Source organism: Lingula anatina, chromosome 7, assembly GCF_051362555.1.
Source record: "Lingula anatina isolate TDL-2025a chromosome 7, LinAna3.0, whole genome shotgun sequence".
NCBI classification, from domain to species: Eukaryota; Metazoa; Brachiopoda; class Lingulata; order Lingulida; family Lingulidae; genus Lingula; species Lingula anatina.
Window position 1 is genome coordinate 1955116 of NC_141773.1, and position 22382 is coordinate 1977497.

The 22382-nt window shown below is 36.7% G+C and overlaps 2 protein-coding genes across 2 annotated transcripts in view; both read left to right on the forward strand.

Annotated features, from left to right (window-relative positions):
- Positions 1 to 1645: 1645 nt before the first annotated feature.
- On the forward strand, positions 1646 to 4040 carry LOC147760596 (uncharacterized). Its single transcript, XM_087018219.1, has 5 exons — positions 1646 to 1811; positions 2498 to 2620; positions 2979 to 3073; positions 3242 to 3343; positions 3653 to 4040. Exons 2-5 carry the CDS (start codon positions 2501 to 2503, stop codon positions 3672 to 3674), a joined length of 339 nt encoding a protein of 112 aa, XP_086874345.1. The 5' UTR covers positions 1646 to 1811; positions 2498 to 2500; the 3' UTR covers positions 3675 to 4040.
- Positions 4041 to 7734: 3694 nt separating this feature from the next.
- LOC106177845 (semaphorin-5B) overlaps positions 7735 to 22382 on the forward strand; it is a 74443-nt gene continuing 59795 nt past the window's right edge. The window contains exons 1-2 of the mRNA XM_087016820.1: positions 7735 to 7827; positions 16170 to 16402. The gene's annotated coding sequence lies outside the window, so the exon portion shown is untranslated. The remainder of the gene's footprint in view (positions 7828 to 16169; positions 16403 to 22382) is intronic.

Genomic DNA, 22382 nt, shown 5'->3' on the forward strand with positions numbered 1-22382 from the left:
TCAAATATAAAAATGATGTGGGAGAAGGCTCTCCCTATCCTCTGTGAGACTGTACTCGTATGCCTCTAATTGGCTGATCATGCAGAGGCCAAGTGACACTGTCCAATCAGGCTGCACCAGTATCATTTGTATCTCACTAATGCCACCAGGGCGAGATTTGAGGTGCAAAAAAAAAAATCGCAAAGGTAGAAAAAATTATTGCAAAGTTGGTATCAATTCCGTGAGTAAATGAACTCATGGCCACTAGACAATCATTCAACAATCTGTTTACAAAGGTGTACTGTTTTTAGCCAACTCAGTTCATGCCAAAAAGCTCACCCTCCCTTAGGGCGCGATCCCCCAGGCTGTTATCAGGTTATTGTTAACCCACAATTTCTGACTTCTGATTGAGCAATAAATAATAGTTAAAATGCACCGGAATGCAGTATTATACATACAGTTTTTAAAAATTTTCCACACCGTGGGAGGGGGGCACCCTTTCCCCCTCGTGTACGCTTACTGCCCCCCCCCCTCCCCCCCCCCCCCCCCCCCCCCCCCCAGCATTTTGCTCAGGCTACGGCACTGGCCACTTTATAAATAATTCATAATCATCGAATGAATATAGTTTATGTTCATTTAACCGCGCGTTTGAATCGGCAATTAGCGAGCGCTGAGGTGGAAAAACAGCACTTTCATATAATGATGGTCGGTTTTAGGAAATGGCATTGATGTATTTTGTTTGTGGCACATTTGACGTGTTTACGTTGTATTTGTTTTCCAAATGCAAACAATTTGTGGTGTTCAAAGAAACAAAAACCTTTCAAAACATGGCAGTTGTTTTTTAGGAAGCTTTGGCGCCTTTTGTTCAGGATAGATTTGACGCGTAATGGTTATAGTGGTTCCAAAAACCTATCCATTATTTGTAAGTTTTGTCAGTTTGGAAGTTCTGTTTTTGTCTTTTTTCTTTCTGCGCAACAATCTTTGATCTCTCCTCTGAATGGCTTTCCGGGAAACACATTTATAAAGCGTTGTGGAGATTAATCTATAAAAGTTCTGTAAATGACAGATGCCATGTTCCCGAATAGCCTCGTTTTCGTGTTTCTATACATATTCAGTGCTTTTCAAAATATATTTGTGTATTTATCAAGTTAGGTAAAATTCGGTTCACTGCGTACATTATTTTTAGAAAGGTCCGAAGTTATTGCAGCATCATAACAGTCAGAGTTCCCTGAACATAAGTAATGAAGTTATTGTTGATGAACCAGCTGAGAATCCAAAGCAAGCATAATATGAATATTCTAGATCATCGTTGTAGATTGCCAGCTGTCAGTAGTTATGCTATACAAGTATATACCAAATACTGAGTTCACTTCAGATAGCAAATACAGGGTGGGAAAGGGGACCTACCATTGTCACCCTAAACAGAAACTTCATCTAACTGTCTCATAAATCGAATATCAGAGACGATTTGTAAATTTCAGTAGTTTCCTAACAAAATTCCATGTACATATATATATTTGAATACTAACAAACTAAACGACGCGCTTTTTGCACTTTTTGAACACAGCAAACAATCAATAAAGAGCCCAAATATTGTCATTCATGATGATAGTGTTTGCTTAGTTTTCCAACTAATTCACGTTCACGTGGAAATAAAAACAGCTTCATTTTGCTACTACCAGCATTTCCCAATGTCTTTGAATTGTTTCTTTGGCAAGGATTTAATAAGGAACATAAGTGGATGCTTGTTACTCGCTTCCATCATTCTGTTCCTCGGAACACCTTAAGCAAAGACGAGAGCATTGCCGTGCATTTGACTGAGCAGAGAACGTGTAAGTATCATTCTTTTTGCATTATTATTTAAGCCTGGGTAAAAATTTGCCACACATTGTCTGGTGCACATTTGCTGCCCGTAACACCCTTTTCGATGATTGTGCGGAAGCAGGCGATGACCATGCGGGATGCTGTGGATTCATGGCCTCCAGAGCCTCTACTATTTTGTCAAGCTTAAACTAAAATACATGTAAGCAGTTGTTACATACAAAAGTTGTATCAAAAATCGAATGTTATTTTGTTTCGGTTAATGGAACTCGTTTTTATTCAAATTTTTGATTTATTTTAAAAGTTTTGATAGCGGATATGTGCATTCCTTCTCATGGAATCATTCTTAGTTGGTCGATTTAGTCATTATATCCGTTATGTTTAAAATCAGAGGATATACCTCTCTCATTTACATTCTGTGAATTTGCTGATGTATTTATCATATAGAACATCTTCCCCTGCTATATTCAAAGCAGCCGTTTTCAGTTTCTTTGTTTAATGTCTTTATATTGGCCTTAAACGGTATCTTTTGAGTTGATTTAAACTGTTAATGGTCCTTCTTTGTGCCTAGTATTCGTAACCATGAGAGAAGCATGTCAAGTGTAAAAAATGAAAGTGCTGTGCAATTATAGCGCCAATAAGCATGCAATGCTATCTTAGAAATAATATACATGCATAATTAGCTGTAAATTTTCAGAAAATGGCTGGATCTCTTGTCGGCATATTGGTGGTAGCTTGTGTAATGGCCACTATCATACAGGAAGCCGAAGCATATTGTTGTAAGCTACATCATGGATGGTACTGCGCAGACTGCACAAAGGTGGGCATACAGTTCTTTGTTAGCTTCTTATTGTTTATTGTTTCTTATTGTTTTCACCGTTGAACATTAGACCCATTGCTTCAGCCAGTGGTGTATACCTTAGGTTAAAACCGAATGAACCATGAGACGACCAAATTGTTTCATGCTAAATATCACCTATCTGTCCATATATTTTTTACGTTTTTTTTTTTTTTTTTTTTTTTTTTTTTTTTTTTTTTTTTTTTTTTTTTTTTGTTTGCAATCTGTACCATTATACTTTGTAGCGATCACTTCTTTTTTTACATCCGTAAAGAATGTAAAATAAAACGCTATATCAAATAATCGGCGGCCTGTGTATTGTTATTTTTTTTTCTTACAGGGAACTCCGTGGTGCGCATATGGAAAATGCAACATATTTGGATGCGCTTGTGCACACGGCTGTCGCAAGAGCTGCAATCCCACATACAGTTCTGAGTACGTATTCAACAAATTGCTCTCCTTCCTCGGTTGGTTTAATGTCTGAAAATTTTGACTAAGTAAAAAAAGCGATGGTTAAAAAATGAATGTCTAGAGGTAAAATTATTTATTAAAATGTATGGTGCATGATATAGAGCAAGTAATTTACATTTAATTTTTTTTCAGCTGGAGTCGCATGAACCCGCTCACGTGCCGGTGTACGACGAAACGCTCACTGTCAGATGGGGCTGATCTTATGAACGTGGACAGTGACCTTGACACAGACAGGTATGGAGTAGTAACTGTAAATATATGTATAATACACAATGGACACTTTGTTATTTATTTATTTAATTATTATTTTTCATTTATTATTATTATTTTGTTGTTTTTGTTGTTGTATGCTATTACCACAGCAGAAGAACACATCAATATACATGTGCTTGGTTGATAAAACTTGTTTTATTCATATCGTCTTAAGGATTTGTAAAAGATTTAGTTTCTGTCGTCATGTATTGATTCCATGAATACGAATATGTTCTTATATTGTGGTTTACGTCATTACCAAGATGAATATGTATATATCTTCTTTTACAGAGCTGATTACGTGCGTAATTGATTTTGGAGAATTCGACCTGGATCTGAAAAAAAGTGGTTGAATGTTATAATTTACAGCCTTTGAATAAAATCTGGACATTGCTTGCTCGTGCTTGTACGACACATCTCATTTTCAGCTTTAAATTAAAGAAATATGCGATTGGTTAATCTGCCATTGTCGGTGAATTTCGATTCTTGAATAGCTGCTTGTCGTTCTCTTTTGCTCATTTCTGTAAAACTTTTTCTTTATGCAATAAAGCACTAGTTCAAATTCAAAATTTTGGAATGGGCTTTACGTATAGTGCAATTTTAAAAAGAATATGAAGATCAATCGGATAAGTGATGTTAATACCACTGGATTGTGGAGAAAAGAAATGAGCAGCCATACACCGCGATACCCGGTGCAGTCAGTAGGGGAAGGCTTTTTTCGTTTGCATCCTGCATTTTATTTTCCTCAATTGATAAGAATTAAATATAACGGAAATAAATTACAACAGATGCAACGGTGAAATACACGCGGAATGGCAAAGAAGAAATATTAAGAGAGAAACAGAAAACTTGCAAAGAAATTGAAATAAAAATCTAGAAGAAACTTTGCCTACCTGAAAACTACATATACAATATACGTGAGACACACTGCTACATACACGGCATATCTCAGGGCAAATTACAAGGGAGCAAACAATGAAATAAATACGGAAAGTTTAAAGAAAATAATAAATGAAACAGTTGAGTAAATAAACCTATAAAGGAATAGAATTTGTCATCTACAAGAAACTAAGCTTACCTGGAAAAATACAATGCATTATTTTAAGACATCATTGAGAAACCCGTCCTTTCACAAGCGTGACACGCGTACAACTCATCTCAGGGATAGGTGAGAGCACGAGAGAAAAGAGATTTCGGTATCAGAGCGAAACACAGTTGCAGGGCGAACACAATCAAGATCTACACACCACTAACGCATTCAGTAATGCTTTCGAATGAAAAGATTTTCGGGTGAAGACAAGATGAACACAATCAAGATGGCAGTGACAACACACCACTAATGCATTATGCTTCTATCTGCCACAGTAGGACCACTGTATACTTCTCAACTGATATTATTGCGACTGTTGAACTCCATTTTTGTTTGACACTTTTGCTGAAGCAATTTGCCAACGCAATCATAATCGTCTATTTTTTTCCTTTAAATCGTGTTCGACCCGTGAAATCGCGGCTTTCAACACAGGACTAGAGTCGTGATCGCTGTTCATATTACTTTCTTTAGTTTATACATATACATGTAGCTTCCTTGGATTGGACACGACTCAGATTTTTTTTTAGTTGAATGCAATTTTACAGCTGTTTGGCTTCAACACATTACAATTGAAAAGAGGTTGATTAGAGAAAATGAAAATATGAACTGCCTTTGTTTTTTATCATTTATATTATTTATTTGCTTTTGCTGCAGAATTGTATGATAAATATCATCACGATGCTCCAGAAACAAACCTGGGCGCGATTAGATCACTCGTGGTTATTTGTGTGGTACGTAACCAGCGGGGCTCCTTCATCACGCACTCGCTCTTGAATAATCAACATTGTCACCACAGCCGAAGATCAAAGGGAAGTAAATAATTGGGGAGCTGATCCTTAAAGAGACAGCCATTTGTTATTTCTACTTTGATGGTCGTTTCATAACGATATCTACATCATGCTCAATTTCGTGATGATGTGGGTTGAATTGGAGCACGTTGGATAAAGGTAGCCCCCGACACATGAGAGCGCCTTGGTTTGTATACGTGTTTATAATCTCAGGTACATTTAACAGGTTATTTAATGATAAACATGTTTTTCTTGTGGGGGCGGGATCTCTTCACTCTTATATCCATGTCATTTTCACATTGTACACAATACAGGTAATAGGTCACATACCTTATGTTTTGATGTATTCGATAAATGCCTGTTGATAAATGCAAAACAATGAATGAGAAAAAGAAAATAAAATAGTGCACTAACTATTGTGGTTTACCCCCCCCCCCCCTCCTCCTGCCCGTGCAGCTCCACCCTCCCTACACACGATATCACAAAGTTACACAAATAATCAGGTTGTTCTAATTGGTTCACATCATGATAACAAAGGGTATCACCCCCTTCACCCCCAACCCCCACCCCCCTCCTTTCACCCCCAACCCACCCCTCCTTTCACCCCCCCTTCCACTCTATCCCCTTGTTTATGTCAACGTATGTCTAGCAGTACAGTGCCTAGCATGGCTTTTTTCGTTGTTAAAATAATATTCACTGAGTTGCAATGGCGGGTTTAGAGGGGGGTCAGGGGAATCCTGACCCCCACCCCCCTCCCTTCGATTTCAGGTCCCCTCTTGAAATTAGAATATTGACCACCTGAATCATAGTTAAAAACCGTACCAAATGGCACCGTTCGCCCTCTAAAATACCAAACATTTTCGGGGCCCTTCAGCTGGGCCCGAACCCCACGCCAAGTGGGGGTGGGGGTGGGGGCGGCTTAGCATCCGCGGACCCCACCCCCCACCCCCACTTCAAATAATCCTGGATCCGCCCCTGATCATGAGTTGGACCCCTCCTCCCCTCAAAACACACCCACTCACTCCCGCCCCCCCCCCCACCCCCTTACCAAAGATCTACACTGGTTGTAAGATTGCTTTAATTTGTGGCCATTTTCTGGTCTCATTATTTGATCGCAGACAACTGTCTTGCTGGCATGCTGGTTTCACTGATACTCATCAAAGTTTGTCTTTATGGCGTTTTCTTTGAAGTGCCTGGAAGGCCGCCTTTTTTATAACGTGTTGATTTCCAGTGTCTGCCGATGGGCTGTCAGGACTCATCAAAAATTAATTTTACAATTTTAAATTACCTTTTAAAATTACTTACAAGTTGTTTAATTTGCTCTGGGAATGTTTACTTATTTGGGGAAACCAGAATAACGTAGACAAAAAAATACCAGTTTTGCAACTTGAAGTTGGATTTTACGAAAGAAAATCAATAGCATAAAACTGTAATGATGAACTACATACCGCGGGGGCGGATTGAGGCCGTCTTCTCGATCTTTCAATTCAGATGTTCAATTTTACAATGATGGGTATCTCAATTTCTCTCTTCGAAGACGGTCAAAAATGGGAGATGGATCAACAAAGATAATTTAGAAGACAGTCAGAAATTATTTCAAGATCCGCCCCTGTACCGATCAGATAGAGAATACTTCGATTTAAACTGAAATCACGACACGACAAAATCAGTTTGCAAAACATTATCCATTTGCAAAAGCGGCAATGAAACAGTATTTTATCAGAAATTGAAATGGGCTGCAGTCTTTTCTCGCTGTTTTCTTAGTGGCAAAAATGTGTGTCAAATACCTGACCATGGACTTTGAATGACAGCTTAATCAGAAATCTACAGATGGGTACACTTTAATATCACAGCCATACTGAGGAAATCTGTGAAAGTTCATGGCCGGGAGAGTACACGGACGGGTTTATGACGGGGGGGGGGGGGGGGGGGGGGGGGGGGGGAAGAACCACCCTTTTTGCTGGGAAAAGGACCACTCTGGGTAACATTTGACCTATGTACTTGAGGATTTCAAGGTAAAAGGTCCACTTTTTCATAAAACGACCCCCCCCCCCCTCTGAAATTGCTAGCTACGGGCCTGCAAGAAGTATAGTCCTTGTTTTATTCGAGAAAATATGATATTAATTAGTGCAATTGGAAACTGAAATGAAAATTGACTTTATATTTATGATGCAAAGTTTGAGTTTATGTATAAGAATACAATTCTGACAATTAAACCTTTGACAAATAAAACGTTTTATTCTTCCAAGATCTCACAAAATTGAAGTTAATAAAGGAATAATTTTTGTAACCCTGTCAAATTGGTACCAGCATGGCAATAGATTTTGTTGCCTTGTAAATTACTAGGTGACTCCAAATTCTGTATTAGACAATATACGGCCTTAATCAAATTTGAACTTGGAATTAGCCCAGGGCTACCTCATTCAGTAAACATTGCTATCTTAACTGAGACCCATATATGCAAAGTAGCATGTACTATTACAGCGTACTATCGGCTTCTTCAGGTACACTACGTGAGTCGCCACATGTCAGGTGTGTTCAACAGGTGTGCTTTCCCTTTTTTTACTTTGTAGACCTCCGATTTCAAGGTGAGTGGTTATGTTCCAAATTTTTTCAGATTGGGGATAGAGGGAGAGGGGTTCGTGTGTGCGTGTGCGTGTGTGTGTGTGTGTGTGTGTGTGTGTTAGTGAGGGTGTGTGTGTGTGTGTGAGAGAGAGAAAGAGAGTGCGTGCGTGTGTTTGTGTGTGTGTAAGTGAGAGTGTGTGTGTGTGTGCGTGTGTGTGTGTATTTGAGAGAGAGAAAGGAGAAATGAATTAGAGGGTAGAGAGAGTGAGCTGGTGCAGTTTATGCACTGTTATTACATTCTATCACCACACAGGTGTGACATAGCGGCTGAGAGAGTAATTGACATGGATGGAAAGGGGTGATTTTGTTAATTTAGAATCCAGCAGAAGAGATAGAGAGAGAAGTAAAGGAATAAAGAGAAGTCACCACATGAGTAGCTCAGTTGATGGACTAGGCATAGACAGGGGCGGATCCAGGATTATATGCGAAGTCGACCCCCTGACCCCCCCCCCCCCTCTAAATCGGCCACTACATATAAGTGGGAAGGGTCAGAAAGTAGCATGAAATAAATGTAGGCTTCAAAAGTCTGATTATAATTCCTTGGTAGTTATAACTTGTGCTAGTAGGCTATCCTAGCGTATACGCGTCTAAAAATCCTACAAATACATGCACCATACCACGAGTCCCTTACAAAGTGTCTCGTAGGGATTTAGAGGTGGTAAATATATCAGTGTTTGCCCTGTTAGCAAGCTATTAGTGGATAAGTTTACCCTTAAAGTCGTGGTATTTGTGCACACCTGAAAGCTAAGCTGCCTATACTACGTCAACGAGGTGTCCAATTAAAGCTGTCCAACTACATGTACAAGGCATGGAGTATACTTATTGCTTTTAATTTTTTCTCTTTTAAAAGTTTTTGTATAAGTTGTAATTACGCCCATGTCAAAACCAGGCTCTTCCTCTTTTTTAATAAGTGCCTTGTAATTTGTATTAGTGCAATATAATGTAAACATTCTAGTACAAAAAGCTGAATTTGCCAAAAAAAAAAAAAACTTTTATGGATTTCTTAAATCTACAAGTTTGTCACATTTACAAATGTATTTCATGTTTTTTTAACAGCAGGAAACTTTTTTCTCTAGAATAGAACTACTCAGTTATGCAGCATGTTTACTATACAACCAACAGATAAGTCAATTGCCAGGCCAGGCTTTAAAACAGAATATTGTAAAATTGATAAGGCGGAAAGCAAACACAGGCAGTTTTGATATATAGTAAATTTTTTATGTGCAATACTACTTTGATGTTTCTAGCATCTGTTAATGCAAATATTATTATTATTATTATTATTATTATTATTATTATTATTACACCACCAGTACTACTAATACTAATAATAATATCATAGTATCTCATAACCAGATTGTGTCCCATAAAATCCAGTAAAACAAAGTAAAAGGGGATTCAAATGTCACACATGTGACAGCTGTTTATATTTATGAAGATTTTATGCTGTTAATCCTACATATGAATTAAGTAAAATGCAGAAATACATTTTACTCAGGTGAGAAGTCACACAGCAACTTGGTAGGAGTTTAGTTCATAAATTGACCACTAGATGGCAATGTAGGTCATTTGAAACCTGCTTTATCTTCTGAGAAGGATTCAGAGAGATTCAATTTTCTGTTCAAAAGGCTCCTATCTAGTTAGACAAATTTAGACTTTTGCATTGAAACATTTGATCTGAAATTATTTATGTAAGAGTGATATCAATAAAATAAATTCCCTCGCACATGTAAGCAACACATTCTAGTACATGTAATAAAACAATTAAAAAAGGGAAAAACAAGATAAAGGACTTAGTTATCATTTCACTCTTATTTTGCTTACAAATTTCTCATGGCTGTAACTTTATGGAATATTTATACTTACATTTTCAACTGCAATTCAATTAAATTACGGTATGCATGCATTCTTCTGAAATGTTTCAAAATTTTATGTAAAGAAGTATATACCTATAACTTTCTTAATATTACATGCATAATATGTTCCTCTATAGAGCTAAGAGATGAATTAAGAAGTTAACAAGAATCCAGTTACTTTTACTGTTTTGCTTTTGCCTGCGAGTTGAAAATCCATCCAGCTTAGTTGAAAACAATATCAGTAAATGAAATCTAATGCACTGCTCCTCACTATATTTGTTTTACAGCTGAGTAAAATTACAGTTCGGTCTTTTTAAATTCCTCTTATGATAGGAAAAATATAAGGCTTATTCCATTTCAATCACGCATAAAAGCTTTGAATTCGTGAACATGTCTAACAGAGTTTTGTGAGCTGTTATCTACCTTTCATGTCCTAATTCATTGATAATACCACCCCATTACCTGGGGTTATGTAGTCTAGTATTCTAGCTCCACTAACAAGTCCATTATACTATGTTGTTTTAAGGCCTTTAAGATAGAAATCAGTAGTGGACAAACTTTGTCCGCTTGACCAGTTACATTTCAGGCGTGTTCACACTGGGTTTTATTAGGATCGCGTCTCTTAACTGTCTCTGATGCAGTGTGGATTGAGGATTTTTTTCCACAAAAGGTGCACAAAATGTGGTCAAAATTGTTACAGCAAGTTGATTGCAAGTAGTCATTATCACCATGGCAGCATAACTGACAGATTTTTTTTTTGTATATCAATCCCCCAGGTATTCCATTATTATATATAGATACATGATTGTACAGAGAAAGGTTTTGTATCAGTTGCTCCTTGAACTTGATGCATGTTGAAGCTGTATGATGATTTGTGGAGCATAATCTCTGACAAAAATGGGGAAAATATGCATACATATATACATATATTGACATTGGAATCATATTTCTTCTATAAAACATCATAAATGAAAAATATCATTGACCAGATGTTAAATAGTGTTACCAACAAAACACATTTGCAAAACACAATTGACTCAAGAAAATTGAAGGTGGAAAGACCTAGACTGACAACTAAATGGAAAGAGAATGACAAATTTATTAGTTGCGTAATTTTGGACATGCATTTGATATACAATCTGCACTCCTTGCTTAATAAGAAATAACAGATTGTCCTGATTGAAAACTGGAGGAAATTATTAAATACAGTTCAACTCTCTCCTCACTGAGTGGACTCTACCTATAAGCCTTAATGGTCCATTTAACAAAGTGACTTGTTATATTTAAATACCCATGTTTTGCTTTCTCAGTCCCTGGTGCCAGAAATAATACCAAGTGCTCAAAGCAGTTAGGGGAATTTAATTTGATTTCTGCTGGATCTTGAATTCCCAATTAACGTTTTCGGAGTGGAGGTTGTTTGTGCCCGTTTGCTGAATACAGGGTCTGGAGTTGACAGGGGGAATGGAATATGACTTCATATTCAGAAATAGCGAGAGAGTGTTTGATATTATTTGGAAGAGAAACACATAGGTGTCAGAGTTACTTCCAGGCTGTAGCAGTTGAATTATTTAAGACTTCTGTCTTGATAATTTTGTGAGAGCCCCTGGAATGACATATTCGTCTTAAGGCTACATTTTTACAAAAGAACATTTATGCCATATGTGTTTCTGGTTACACCGCAAATGTTGCGAAAGATTCAATTTAATTAGGCTTCTGTATGCTACTTCTGATCCAACGTGTTCCTTCAGTATTTTGTGGTTTTAATTTGTGAGGAATTTTATTCCAGTCAGGCTGCAGATACTTTTTAACTTAATCAAAGCACCACCCAGATTTTATTCATTAACATTCACAATTTTAGCTGTTTGAAGCTCCCTCATATATATATATATATATATATATATATATATATATATATATATATATATATATATATATATATATATATATATATATATATATTCAAAACATACATTGTTGTAAAAGTGAAACAGTTGCAATCTTTAAAATGCACTTTCCTTTTGTTGCATATTTGAAAAAAATTTGCTGTGGTTACACCTAGATAATAATATATCCTACCTAAACTATTTAGACGCTACTAATATCACTTAGAAAAAATAATAAAACAACATTAAGCTCAGTTTGGTGTTGCATTAACAAAAAAAGATCATTGTTAATGCTTTCTTAAATGCCATCTTTGAACCCGGGAGACGTGATAGGGGGTCTCTTGTACTGCTCAACCCTGTCAGTATGGAGTTAAAGAGTTGTAGAATCACGTTGTTTGTGAGTGAAGGGCAAAGCGAAGGCACAGTGAAGTGCAGACAGTGGTTAACCACAAGCTCATACAAAAGAGGGAAGAGAAGTGAAGGTTTGATGCTTAGAACTGCTCCTATAGAGTGAAAGAATTGGGGGCTTATTGCAGAGGAAGACTTGGTGGTTGGGATGGGGTCAAAAGGCAAGGAAGGGATCCACTCACAGGCTGTTGAAAATTCTAGACATATGGGGAAATAGGGCCTACTCATAAAAAAAAATAAATCAAAATATGTTTTCCTTTTCTTCTTAATGTATTACTGATTCATTTTAAGTCCATTTCCTTACCAAAACTTGTGCTGCAGCATGTATGTTCATCAATCTGCTCAGATTCTCAGTCTAGCTTCCAGATCCAAAATAAAGATCATTTATGTAACACAATGAAATTGTCTTTTGGAGTTGGAGAATACTGCCTTGAATGTCAGGCCTGTCCCTAGTGGAAGGCCACATTCAAAACCAGTTGATATGTCGACTACCAGATCCGCAGGTCAGATATTACCGACCAACTTGAAAGCTTGCCGCATAATCCCCAAGTAGACAGTGAATAGATTGGGGAAGGGGGGGGGTGCACCTCTCTTTTCTTCTGGGGTACTCCTTCTCCCTCCCATATTACACACAGCATAATAAGGGAAACTTAACAAAAACAACCAAATGACCTGTGTCCTACATATAGCTAGTAATTAATTAAAACTGTGCTTAACTATTATTATTATTGTTATATGAGTGCTGAGTGGAGTCATGCAAAAAGGTTTTTCCTTGGCAATTAACTGCCTTGGGATCCCCCCCCCCCCCCAACTTTCAGAAAATTCTGGGTCCACATGAGCCTTCCCTCCTCCCCTTCCCCCTCCTTTTCCCCACTACCAATCTTCACATGGGCAAAAAGAAGCAAATGAAAAGTGGCAAGTCAGGGGTGAGTTGCCTGTCATTGGCAGTTAAGTGTTTTACTTGGACACCTCCCAATCCACATGGTTGGTGTTGGGGGAGGGTACGTTTTCAGGTCTTGATGTATTACAACAAATTTAGTTTAAATTTGTGTAGCTCTTGGGTAAATGATTTAGACAAACTTGATTTAAGTGAATTATGTTCTAAAAACAATTACAACCTTATCCAGCAGAGACTGATTTGAGACACTACAAATGAGTAAAATACCTTGGCAACATTTATTTGCCCTTGTTTAGAACAAGAACCAACTCTGCACTGTCTCTGTTGGATATATCCTGAGGGCCTTATCCTGCCTACTCCAAATATCACACAACAAAGTTTTAACTGTTAACAATTCTTTACCTCAATTAAAAGACATTGGAAACTTAATAGCTAAAAAACTTGGAGCTAAATAGGATTAAAAACTCCAAAACTGTAGATTGTTTTCATGACATTGGTAATTAAGGAAAAAGTGGTGTCATTTCCAGGTAAATCAAAATATTGCTATTAAGTGCACTCATTAAGTGCCTTACCTTTATGGAATAATAATCAATGACTTTTTTTTTTTATTCAGCCCCAAATTTTACTGAAGATTGCTTAATATCAGTGACAAATTTACAAAAAAATTACTGTGATTATATCTATTTTGAATTAGTATAAAGTAACAGAAATGAGAAAATAAGGATCTTATCCCAGGCTTCAGTTGCTGTGCACTTTATAGCCAGAATTTTGGTAAGGGTGGGGAACAAGGACATTTTTTTTTTTTTTTTTTTTGCCTTGCTTTGATTGGTAACTATAAAATGTTGGATACCGTAATGAAAATGGGGTTGGTTTTTGGCTTATTTTGCTTGTTATACTGGATTTGTAGAGGGAGAAGAGAGAGAAGCAATATTGTGTACCTTTCCAGCTAAAAGAGAGGGGCACATGCTTGCAGCCATGTCCATCCCTGTATGCAACGTTGGCTGTATGCACAAGGTTTTAAAATTTCACGTTCAGTTTTGGGAGTGCCCATGCAACTGCACTAAAAATCCCTGGGAGCAAGATTAATTACAATGTATCTTTACAAATGTTACAGAAAGGGATCAACATTTGAGTAGGTCTTAAGTGACTATTAATCCCTACCTTGAGTCATTTAAGACAAAGCAAGGCAAGTGGGTTGTCTTTCAATTTGGTCATTAAGTAGCTAAAATGCTAGTGGTATTGATGCAGAATATGTTTGTTGACAGTTTTAGACAAACTGCGGTCACTTAATGTGTTCTGCTCCTCTTGGCCCTATTCACACCAGACATTATTTGAACCGGTTTAGAACCTCTTCAGATGGATGTTTTCACACTTCTAGGGTAGGATTATACAAACTGTATTATCCCTTTGGTCAATGGTATCTTACAGAACGGACATTTTATTGACAATTTATTTTTTTGTGAAAAAAATTCTCTCTGCACCTGATATTGTTGCACATACAAGACTTTACCTTTACTCTTTTACACAAGGACTCCAAGATTGTGACCATTGATTTTGATAAAATAAAATTGTTTTGCTGTGCATTTGATTTCACAAAATTCTTCCCAAATTCACAAGCTTCAGACTTCAGTAGTGCAATGAAAAGCAATGCTAGAGGAAGGGTAGCATGCATTTTTTTTTTTTTTTTTTTTTTTTTTTGCAACAGTTGTGGTAATAATAAAAGCCCCTGGAAGATGGTAAAATTCAGCTCTACCCATCTTAAAATTGAACTTGTATGTTCAATCTTAATGGGACCCTTTACCAAATATTTAATAAGATAGAAAGGTTTCAGGCTCCCAAAGTTCATTTAATCTCTGGTCCTGGTGATCCTCCATATCCCCGGGGCAATCAGGGGCACCCAGGGGTCCTGCCCTGATATTTGAGAAGGGTTTGTGTTTTCCTAACTGGCACTGGTAAAGCCAAGTATTGTATTTGTCTGTTGTTATTGGAGGAGATAGGTGAGAGCTGTTTGCACATACTTTGGGGCTTAATTCTCTTTAAGTGTGTTAGACTTCACTCATTCTTGCTGTAAGTTAGGGTGCATTTCCAGAGATTTAGAACGATCCATCCAGATCGACCTAACTCCCTGGGGGTTCATGCTAAATTGCAGTCAGCCGAGCAGGCACGGTAGTTAATTACCCCCTTACAGCTTTTAGTATGTGGGACAGACGCTTAAGCCCGCTAAGCTGACAGTAATCTAGTGTGACCCCCCACAGGGATAGATCGATCTAAAATCTGTGGGAATGGGGTCTTAGGGGGTACATTCCCATAAGCACTATGGGTCTACATTTAATGACCAAACTCTGTGGGGATTCTCACTGAGTGCAATCAGCTTAACAAAGTATCATACCTCCACTTGGCGTTAAGTAGAATATAGAAAAACTGGAGATTGTATGAATACCTTGGGGAACAAAAAGAGACATGGCATTCAATTAAGCTGATTGCACTTAGTGAGAGTCCTTGCAGAGTTGGGTTGAGCCATATAGATCGATGGTGTCTAAATGGGAATGGGCTCTTAAATCTGTTCAGAAACAGTAAAAAGCTTTATTCTGTCATGTAACCAGAATTAATTAATAAGCTAATTCCATTTCACTGTGATACAATGCGAGTTGTAAGTTACAACACATGATCCCTCAATTACATTTTTGCAACTGACATAGAAAATGGTATGAAGCTGCTATATGATTGCTTCACTATTGCTTTTCCCCCTATTATAATCAAAATATGAGGCCTTAAAACATGATTTCACTGTGCTCTGATACTAGATTTGGTTTGAATCAAGTGGAAATAATTCTTATTTACTAATTTTTAATATTCAGAACTAGTTTTTGCGAGTGGAATTAATGCAATTCTTGCAAGAACTGGGCTTATGTCTTAAAACCAAATGGCCAAACTCAATATTGTATATCTTTAGTCTGTACTACTCTGTCTGTCTGTACTAGCCATCAGTCCTATCCAAGGCAATTTTTAGTCTTTTTTAATTAGGTGCTTCAACAACAAATTAGCAAAAGTCACTGAATATTTTTATTTTAATGCTTTTTAGACTACAGCAAATCATTGCAGTCAACCCTATACTCTTATAATGCAGCTGCGAAAGTTTTCAGCCCAAGCCGTACGGCCGACACTTCCCATTGGTCACATTCCACAGAAGGCGGAGCTATTGTATGGGTACTTTACTAGTGCTAACTTACACTCCTTCATTCTTGTTTACTCTCTTTCAGAAGACATCACATTCTCAAGTGAGTTAATCAGGTCTCAAGCCCAGTGTGTGTGTGTACTACTGTTTTGGCGACAAGGAATTTGAGTAAAGCAAGACCCACAAATCTACTCCACAACTGGATACTACTGTATGGATGGAGAGAAAGGCTGAAGGAAGAAACCAGCCAAGAAGTTGATAGATGTACTTGAGCACTGGAGTGTTTTGAAAGAGCAATGCATTGAAGCTGTCTCACAGGTGAGCTTCATTCATGTCACAATACAAGAATAAATGTCCAAGTTGTGTCATGCCTGCCTATGGCTGTGATTGAGTATAATATCTCTCTAACACATACAGCAGGAGCTAATGACTAAATCCCATTACCAAGGATTGTAGAGAATGATAAACTGTTCTGTGATTTATCACCAACATTTGTCATCTGTTCAAGTCAGGACAAAAATGCTTAAAGTACACATTGCTTATGTATTATGGCTGATGTGTGTGTGTGTGTGTGTGTGTGTGTGTGTGTGTGTGTGTGGAGGGGGGTGAGGAGTAGTGGCATGGACAGTGGATGAACCCCCTCCTTGTTAAAAGAAAAAGTGATAGAATGAAGTAATTTTTTTTTATCCTGTGCCTTACTTATTTTACCAAAACTACCTTTGTCTATCATGACATATTCATCTCACTTAGCTTAACTTGGCAAAACTTTTTATCTTTAAAACAGCCCACATGTGGGGATTCAAATTTGTGAAAGAGAGAAAAGGAAAAGATTAAAAGGAAGTTGACATCAACTCTGAAGCTGTACGTGGAAGGTATTGGACAAATGTATCTATATTTTAATTAAGAAGATTTTGGAATGTGATGTCTTTCAATCATCTGAAAAACAGGAAAGAGATCAAAAGTTTGAAAATCCTAGAATACATATATACACTGATGATCATGGTATCTTATTCAAAGGAGGGCTGTCTATGAAAATTAATTGATTTTCTTACATCATGCAGAGACAACAGGAAAAACTTGATTAATAACTGCCATAGTGCATACAGCATGTCTGCTAGACATCAGACTCCTGATCAAGAAGCGCTGTCACTTCTCATAAATCCACAGTGGCAGGATTATTGAGAAATCACACTACTGTCATTAATAATTCAACACGATTACCAGATTTGAGATGTCATTAGTCAGAGTTGTGATTATTGCTGTAAGTTTTGAGAAGATCATCCCAGCACAGAAAATGTTTTTTTTTTCCTATTTTGAGCAAAATCAATCAAAATTATAAACACAAAACATTTTAAAGTGAAATAGAATATGTCTCATTATTCAAAGCAAATTGATACATTGGACATGCCTGGAAAAGTTAAGTATGAATTAAATAACTAGATAAAGGCTAGGAAAGTCATTAATCTATAGGATGAAGATTAAAAGAGGATAATTGTGGCATTAAACATGTTGCATTATACAGATTTAAAATTGATCAATTATGAAGTAACAATTATTTGTCAAAGGATGGCAACACAACTTCTGTGACATCCACATGTTGCTAATAATGGATTCAACATTATTAGAAGACTGAAAAAAATCAATTAATTAAAATTGGGATATTTTGTGCCACGTCTCCTATGGTTTTTTATTGAAATGCATCAGTAAGTCATAAGACGGTTCATTCGTGAGTCATTGGTATTTAATGTGTTTTTGAATCACCAATGATGTAAAAGAAAGTCCATTTGATTATTTTGGTAAATTTAAATGTTGAAATAGTGAAGAAAAATTTGAATTTTTAAGAAACTGAGTTACAGGGGGTATATATCAATTGTTAGGTACGGTGGTGAAAATGTTCTATACCTGGTATTTGAGAAATTAACAGTATGGTTCAAGGTGCTCAGGTTTTGAATTGGCGCTACGATTTTTATTGATATTGTACCTGTGACTAGCATAATTATACAAAGATGCCGACATGTTTATACTGAAATGTTAAAACATAAATTTTGTGGCAAGAATTGACAAAAAATTAATAAAAAAACTGTTTTTATGGCAGGCAACTATTTAAAAAAAAGGAATACTGCTTTGTCATAGTTGACTCCATACCTCAGATCCATTGTCAGTTAAATACCTGATTTCAAAACGCTGGTTCTTGTTTGCACTGCGGGTCAGGAACACATAATAACACATTTACTTAGCCGTTTATAAGAACAAGTAAAGTTAAGGTGATAACATCGACAGTGCGTGGCATTCTATTTCTAGTGCACTCAAATTTCATTGGAATTTGCATTCATAGAAAATGTTCATAAAGTCAATAAACAGCCGGCTATAACAATATGTTTGGTCAACATTAGAGGTTCAATGGTCTGTATTTACTTTTAGATTTTCTTTTATGCTTTAAACTACCTCTCATAGCTTTTCACAGCCCCCTTGCTGCTTGAAGGAACTCAGTCAGAATCCGTATCAGAGGTCTAATGGGTGCCGCACTAAGTCAAAAACCAAAACTCTGCTCTGATGACATTACTTTTATTTATGTCTAGTTGGGCAGCTAGCTTTGACATTTATCCCTATATCTAGATTTGGAGTCAAAACAATAATAAGTTGTGCAGATTCCTTAATTTTCATTTAATGAACAGGCAGTCTTCAAGTTGCAGAAACCTGACTGTACTCTGGTATCATATGTGTTACTAACAATAGGGTTTTCTTACTGTAAAAGATAAATAACTGACAGAGAAAATATCTGAGAAGTTGTTGCATGCCAGAAAATACGACTCAGCCTTCATCCTGCAATGTTATAAATAGTTACAGGTCAAAAATGAGCCAGTTCTTTTATGTCAAAGATAAGTAAATGCCAGTGAATATGGTTGATGTGTGGGGGGCGTCTCGATAGTCCGAAGGTTCATTGGTCCGAAGGTTCATTGGTCCGAAAAGTGGTAACATTTTTATCGATTTTTTAATCAAGGGTTCATTGGTCCGAAGGTTCTATAGTGAACATTCGGACCAATGAACCTTCGGACTATTGAACCTTCGGACTATCGCTACGGCCCCGATGTGTGGAACAGCAACACACACACACACGCACACACACACACGCACACGCACATACTAGTACACACACTAGGTGTACATGCACTGTGTACCTATAAAATATGGCAAATATAACTGACTAAATTAAGAATATTTACCAGTACATGTATGAAAAAACCTTTGACTGTGTCTAAAATGTAATGTGTTGCAGCTATTACAAAAATATTTAGTCCGTATGATGGTTTTTTGCCAAAAATCTTATGTATGTCCTATCATCTGATTCTCATTGAGCTGCTGCTGCTATATGGTAAGTGTTTTTGTAACGAGGACGATTTCAATGCTCTTGAGATACATTGTAACTAAACAGGGTATCTATGGGGAGTTGTAGAATGTCTGGTATTATATACTTACTCCTAACAAGTGGCAATGTTATAGTTATGTGTATGGGACTGAATGCCACTGATTCCACATGAATTTAGACCATGTGTTGTTTCTGAGTTATCAGGTCCTCTACAGGGGGATTCCTGGGAGAGGGGTGTGTATGTGAAATGAGCCACCTTTTTGGCCAGGAAACGACTGCTGTGAAAAAATTAGCCATTATGATGTACAGGTCCACCTATTTGAAGAGAAATACCCCCCCCCCCCCCCCCCTTTTTTTGAAATAGTTGGCTACTGGCCTGGATATTGTGGTGGTATTAAGCATTACTCTTTTTATACCTGTTAAGAATTCAGAACTCCTCATGGTGCATGAATTTACATTTGTCTGTAATAAAATGGTAATTAAAGTTTCACTGCAAGGCAAAGGCATTTTTCCCCATTGAATATAGCACATGTACATTCTGTAAACAACATTATATGACATCCCCAGTTATTAGGTATTCAAAAGTAATTCAAAGACAAGATTATACATCCTTACGTATCATTTTCATGCGCACAAGATTCATCTATTGCAATGTACCTTCATTGATTAAAATTAATGAGATTTATGAAAATTGCATCAGAAGATGTGGATGCATTTACGCTATAGTTACGAGGAGATCAATCTCTCTTTGAGATTTCCTTATTGGAATCATTGATCAGAAATTGAGGAGATTTATGAAACATGTCTCTTCAGGTGCGTTCACACTACCATCGGGCAGATTGATCAAAATTTTGCAGGTTTTTTTCAAAGATTTCTATAATTTGTGAAATGTGAGGTTCTTCTCATCCTCTTCCTCATCCCCAGATAAATGTTCTTCTCTTGGTACCCAGGTGCTATTCTGATTACAATAAGTTCTGTAATACTTGACTCAATATTCGTCTAAGTGATCCTTGTGTGAGTGCGCCAATGATTAATTCTGATTATGATGAAATCATATCTCTGTCTTGTGGTTTACTTAATTAATGTACAAGAGGACATATTAACACCAGCCACAGTAAGATAAATGCTGAACTAGATTGTAACTGAAGTTTTATTACTGTGTGTGTGGATGCGTAAATGTGTGTATGGGGGGGGGGGGGGGAGCAATGTATTTGTAATTGAGTGCATGTAGAACACCCAATCTATAGTGAATGGACTGAGGGAAATTGTTGAACAGTCACCTGTGAATAGTCACCTACAAAATTATTCAGCTAAGGCTCTTTTATAGCTGTCTTGGTGCGTGTGTACCTGCATACATGTATGTGTGAATGCGTGTTTGTGTGTGTGCATGGACACATATGTGCATGTTCGTGTGAAGGACTTGTTTTATTTTTACCAGCCAATTTTAAATAATTTTATATTTCAGGATGTAAAAGGTACTAGTAATTGTCATTCATCAAAATAGTGTGCAATTTAGCCATGCTTAGGCTCATATAAGATGGTGCATGATTTGATCTATATTCACAATGCACTGTGATTAAAGTTAACCAATTCAAGAAAAATTCAGAAGAGACCTGACTTATGACTTTGGTGAAAAGCATGCCAATAAATTCTTGTGATATGGCAGAGAAAGCTATGAAAAGGGGGCCGTAGCAATAGTCCGAAGGTTCAATAATCCGAAGGTTCATTGGTCCGAATATTCACTATAGAACCTTCGGACCAATGAATTAACCTTTGATTAAAAAATCGATGAAAATGTTACCACTTTTCGGACCAATGAACCTTCGGACCAATGTACCTTCGGACTATCGAGACGCCCCCATGAAAAGAATATAGAAGTTGTGAGAAAATACTGGTGTATGTAGCAGTGTTATGACAAAAATCAATCATGGCTTTGAATTTATATAGCATCGTTTTGAATCAAAACATTGACCGTAATATTTTCAGTGATTGGCCTCAAATGTTATAATATTATGTGAAGTGACTATTGAAGCTGCTTTATTTGAAAACAATTGTTGAATGTGACAGGTTTTCTTGAAAAATATTATGGCATTTCTTTTGTAATATTATATTAAATGTTTTTGTAAAAAAAATTCAGAAGACATTAAAACATCATACGTAGATATATGCAGATGATTTTTCCAATTTAAATATACATTTTAACAGTAGTTTCATAAATCCCTATTTGCTGAACTTTCGGTGATTCTTTTTGCTATCTTTGTCATTGACTTTATATGAATTCTAAAGCCATAAAAGATATTTTCATATGAATCTGCAGTCATACTTCTCATATGACATGTAGATGGCTGCTTTTAATTTCCTAACTTTTATGTTTAATTTGGATTGTTAGACAATCAAAATCATTTCCTATCAAAACCAGCAATGAGATTTCTCAAAGGAAATGTAAATCTTGGATATAAATTTCATTAGCTTCTATGAGTCAGATACCTACAATTGGTCCCTTATTCCGTAAAGTGAAATAATTAAACTGCAGTGGAATATATCTGCAAGTAATAAACTAATAAAGACAGGCCTGATTAAGACAGATTTGAAACTGGATGTTGCAAAGTGGATTAGTTCTCAATTTGGGGTCTGAAATTTCCTGTGCGTATAAAGGAAATTTATTCAATGAACTTGGTTCCAGTCTTACAGATTTACATCATTGACGTAACATCCCAATCTTGTTATGCCTCAAGATGTGCCGTTCCATCAATGAAAGCTGTATAATTTTATGGATCCATTTGAAATCTGATTGAGATTGAGAGCTCGAACCATTGGCACCTAATTTTTTTCAACAAAAAAAAAAAAAAATGATAAATTCAATGACCATTTGACGGTTTATGCTTTATTGAGTTCAAAAGAATTAAAAAGCGACATAGGAATTGTTGTAAA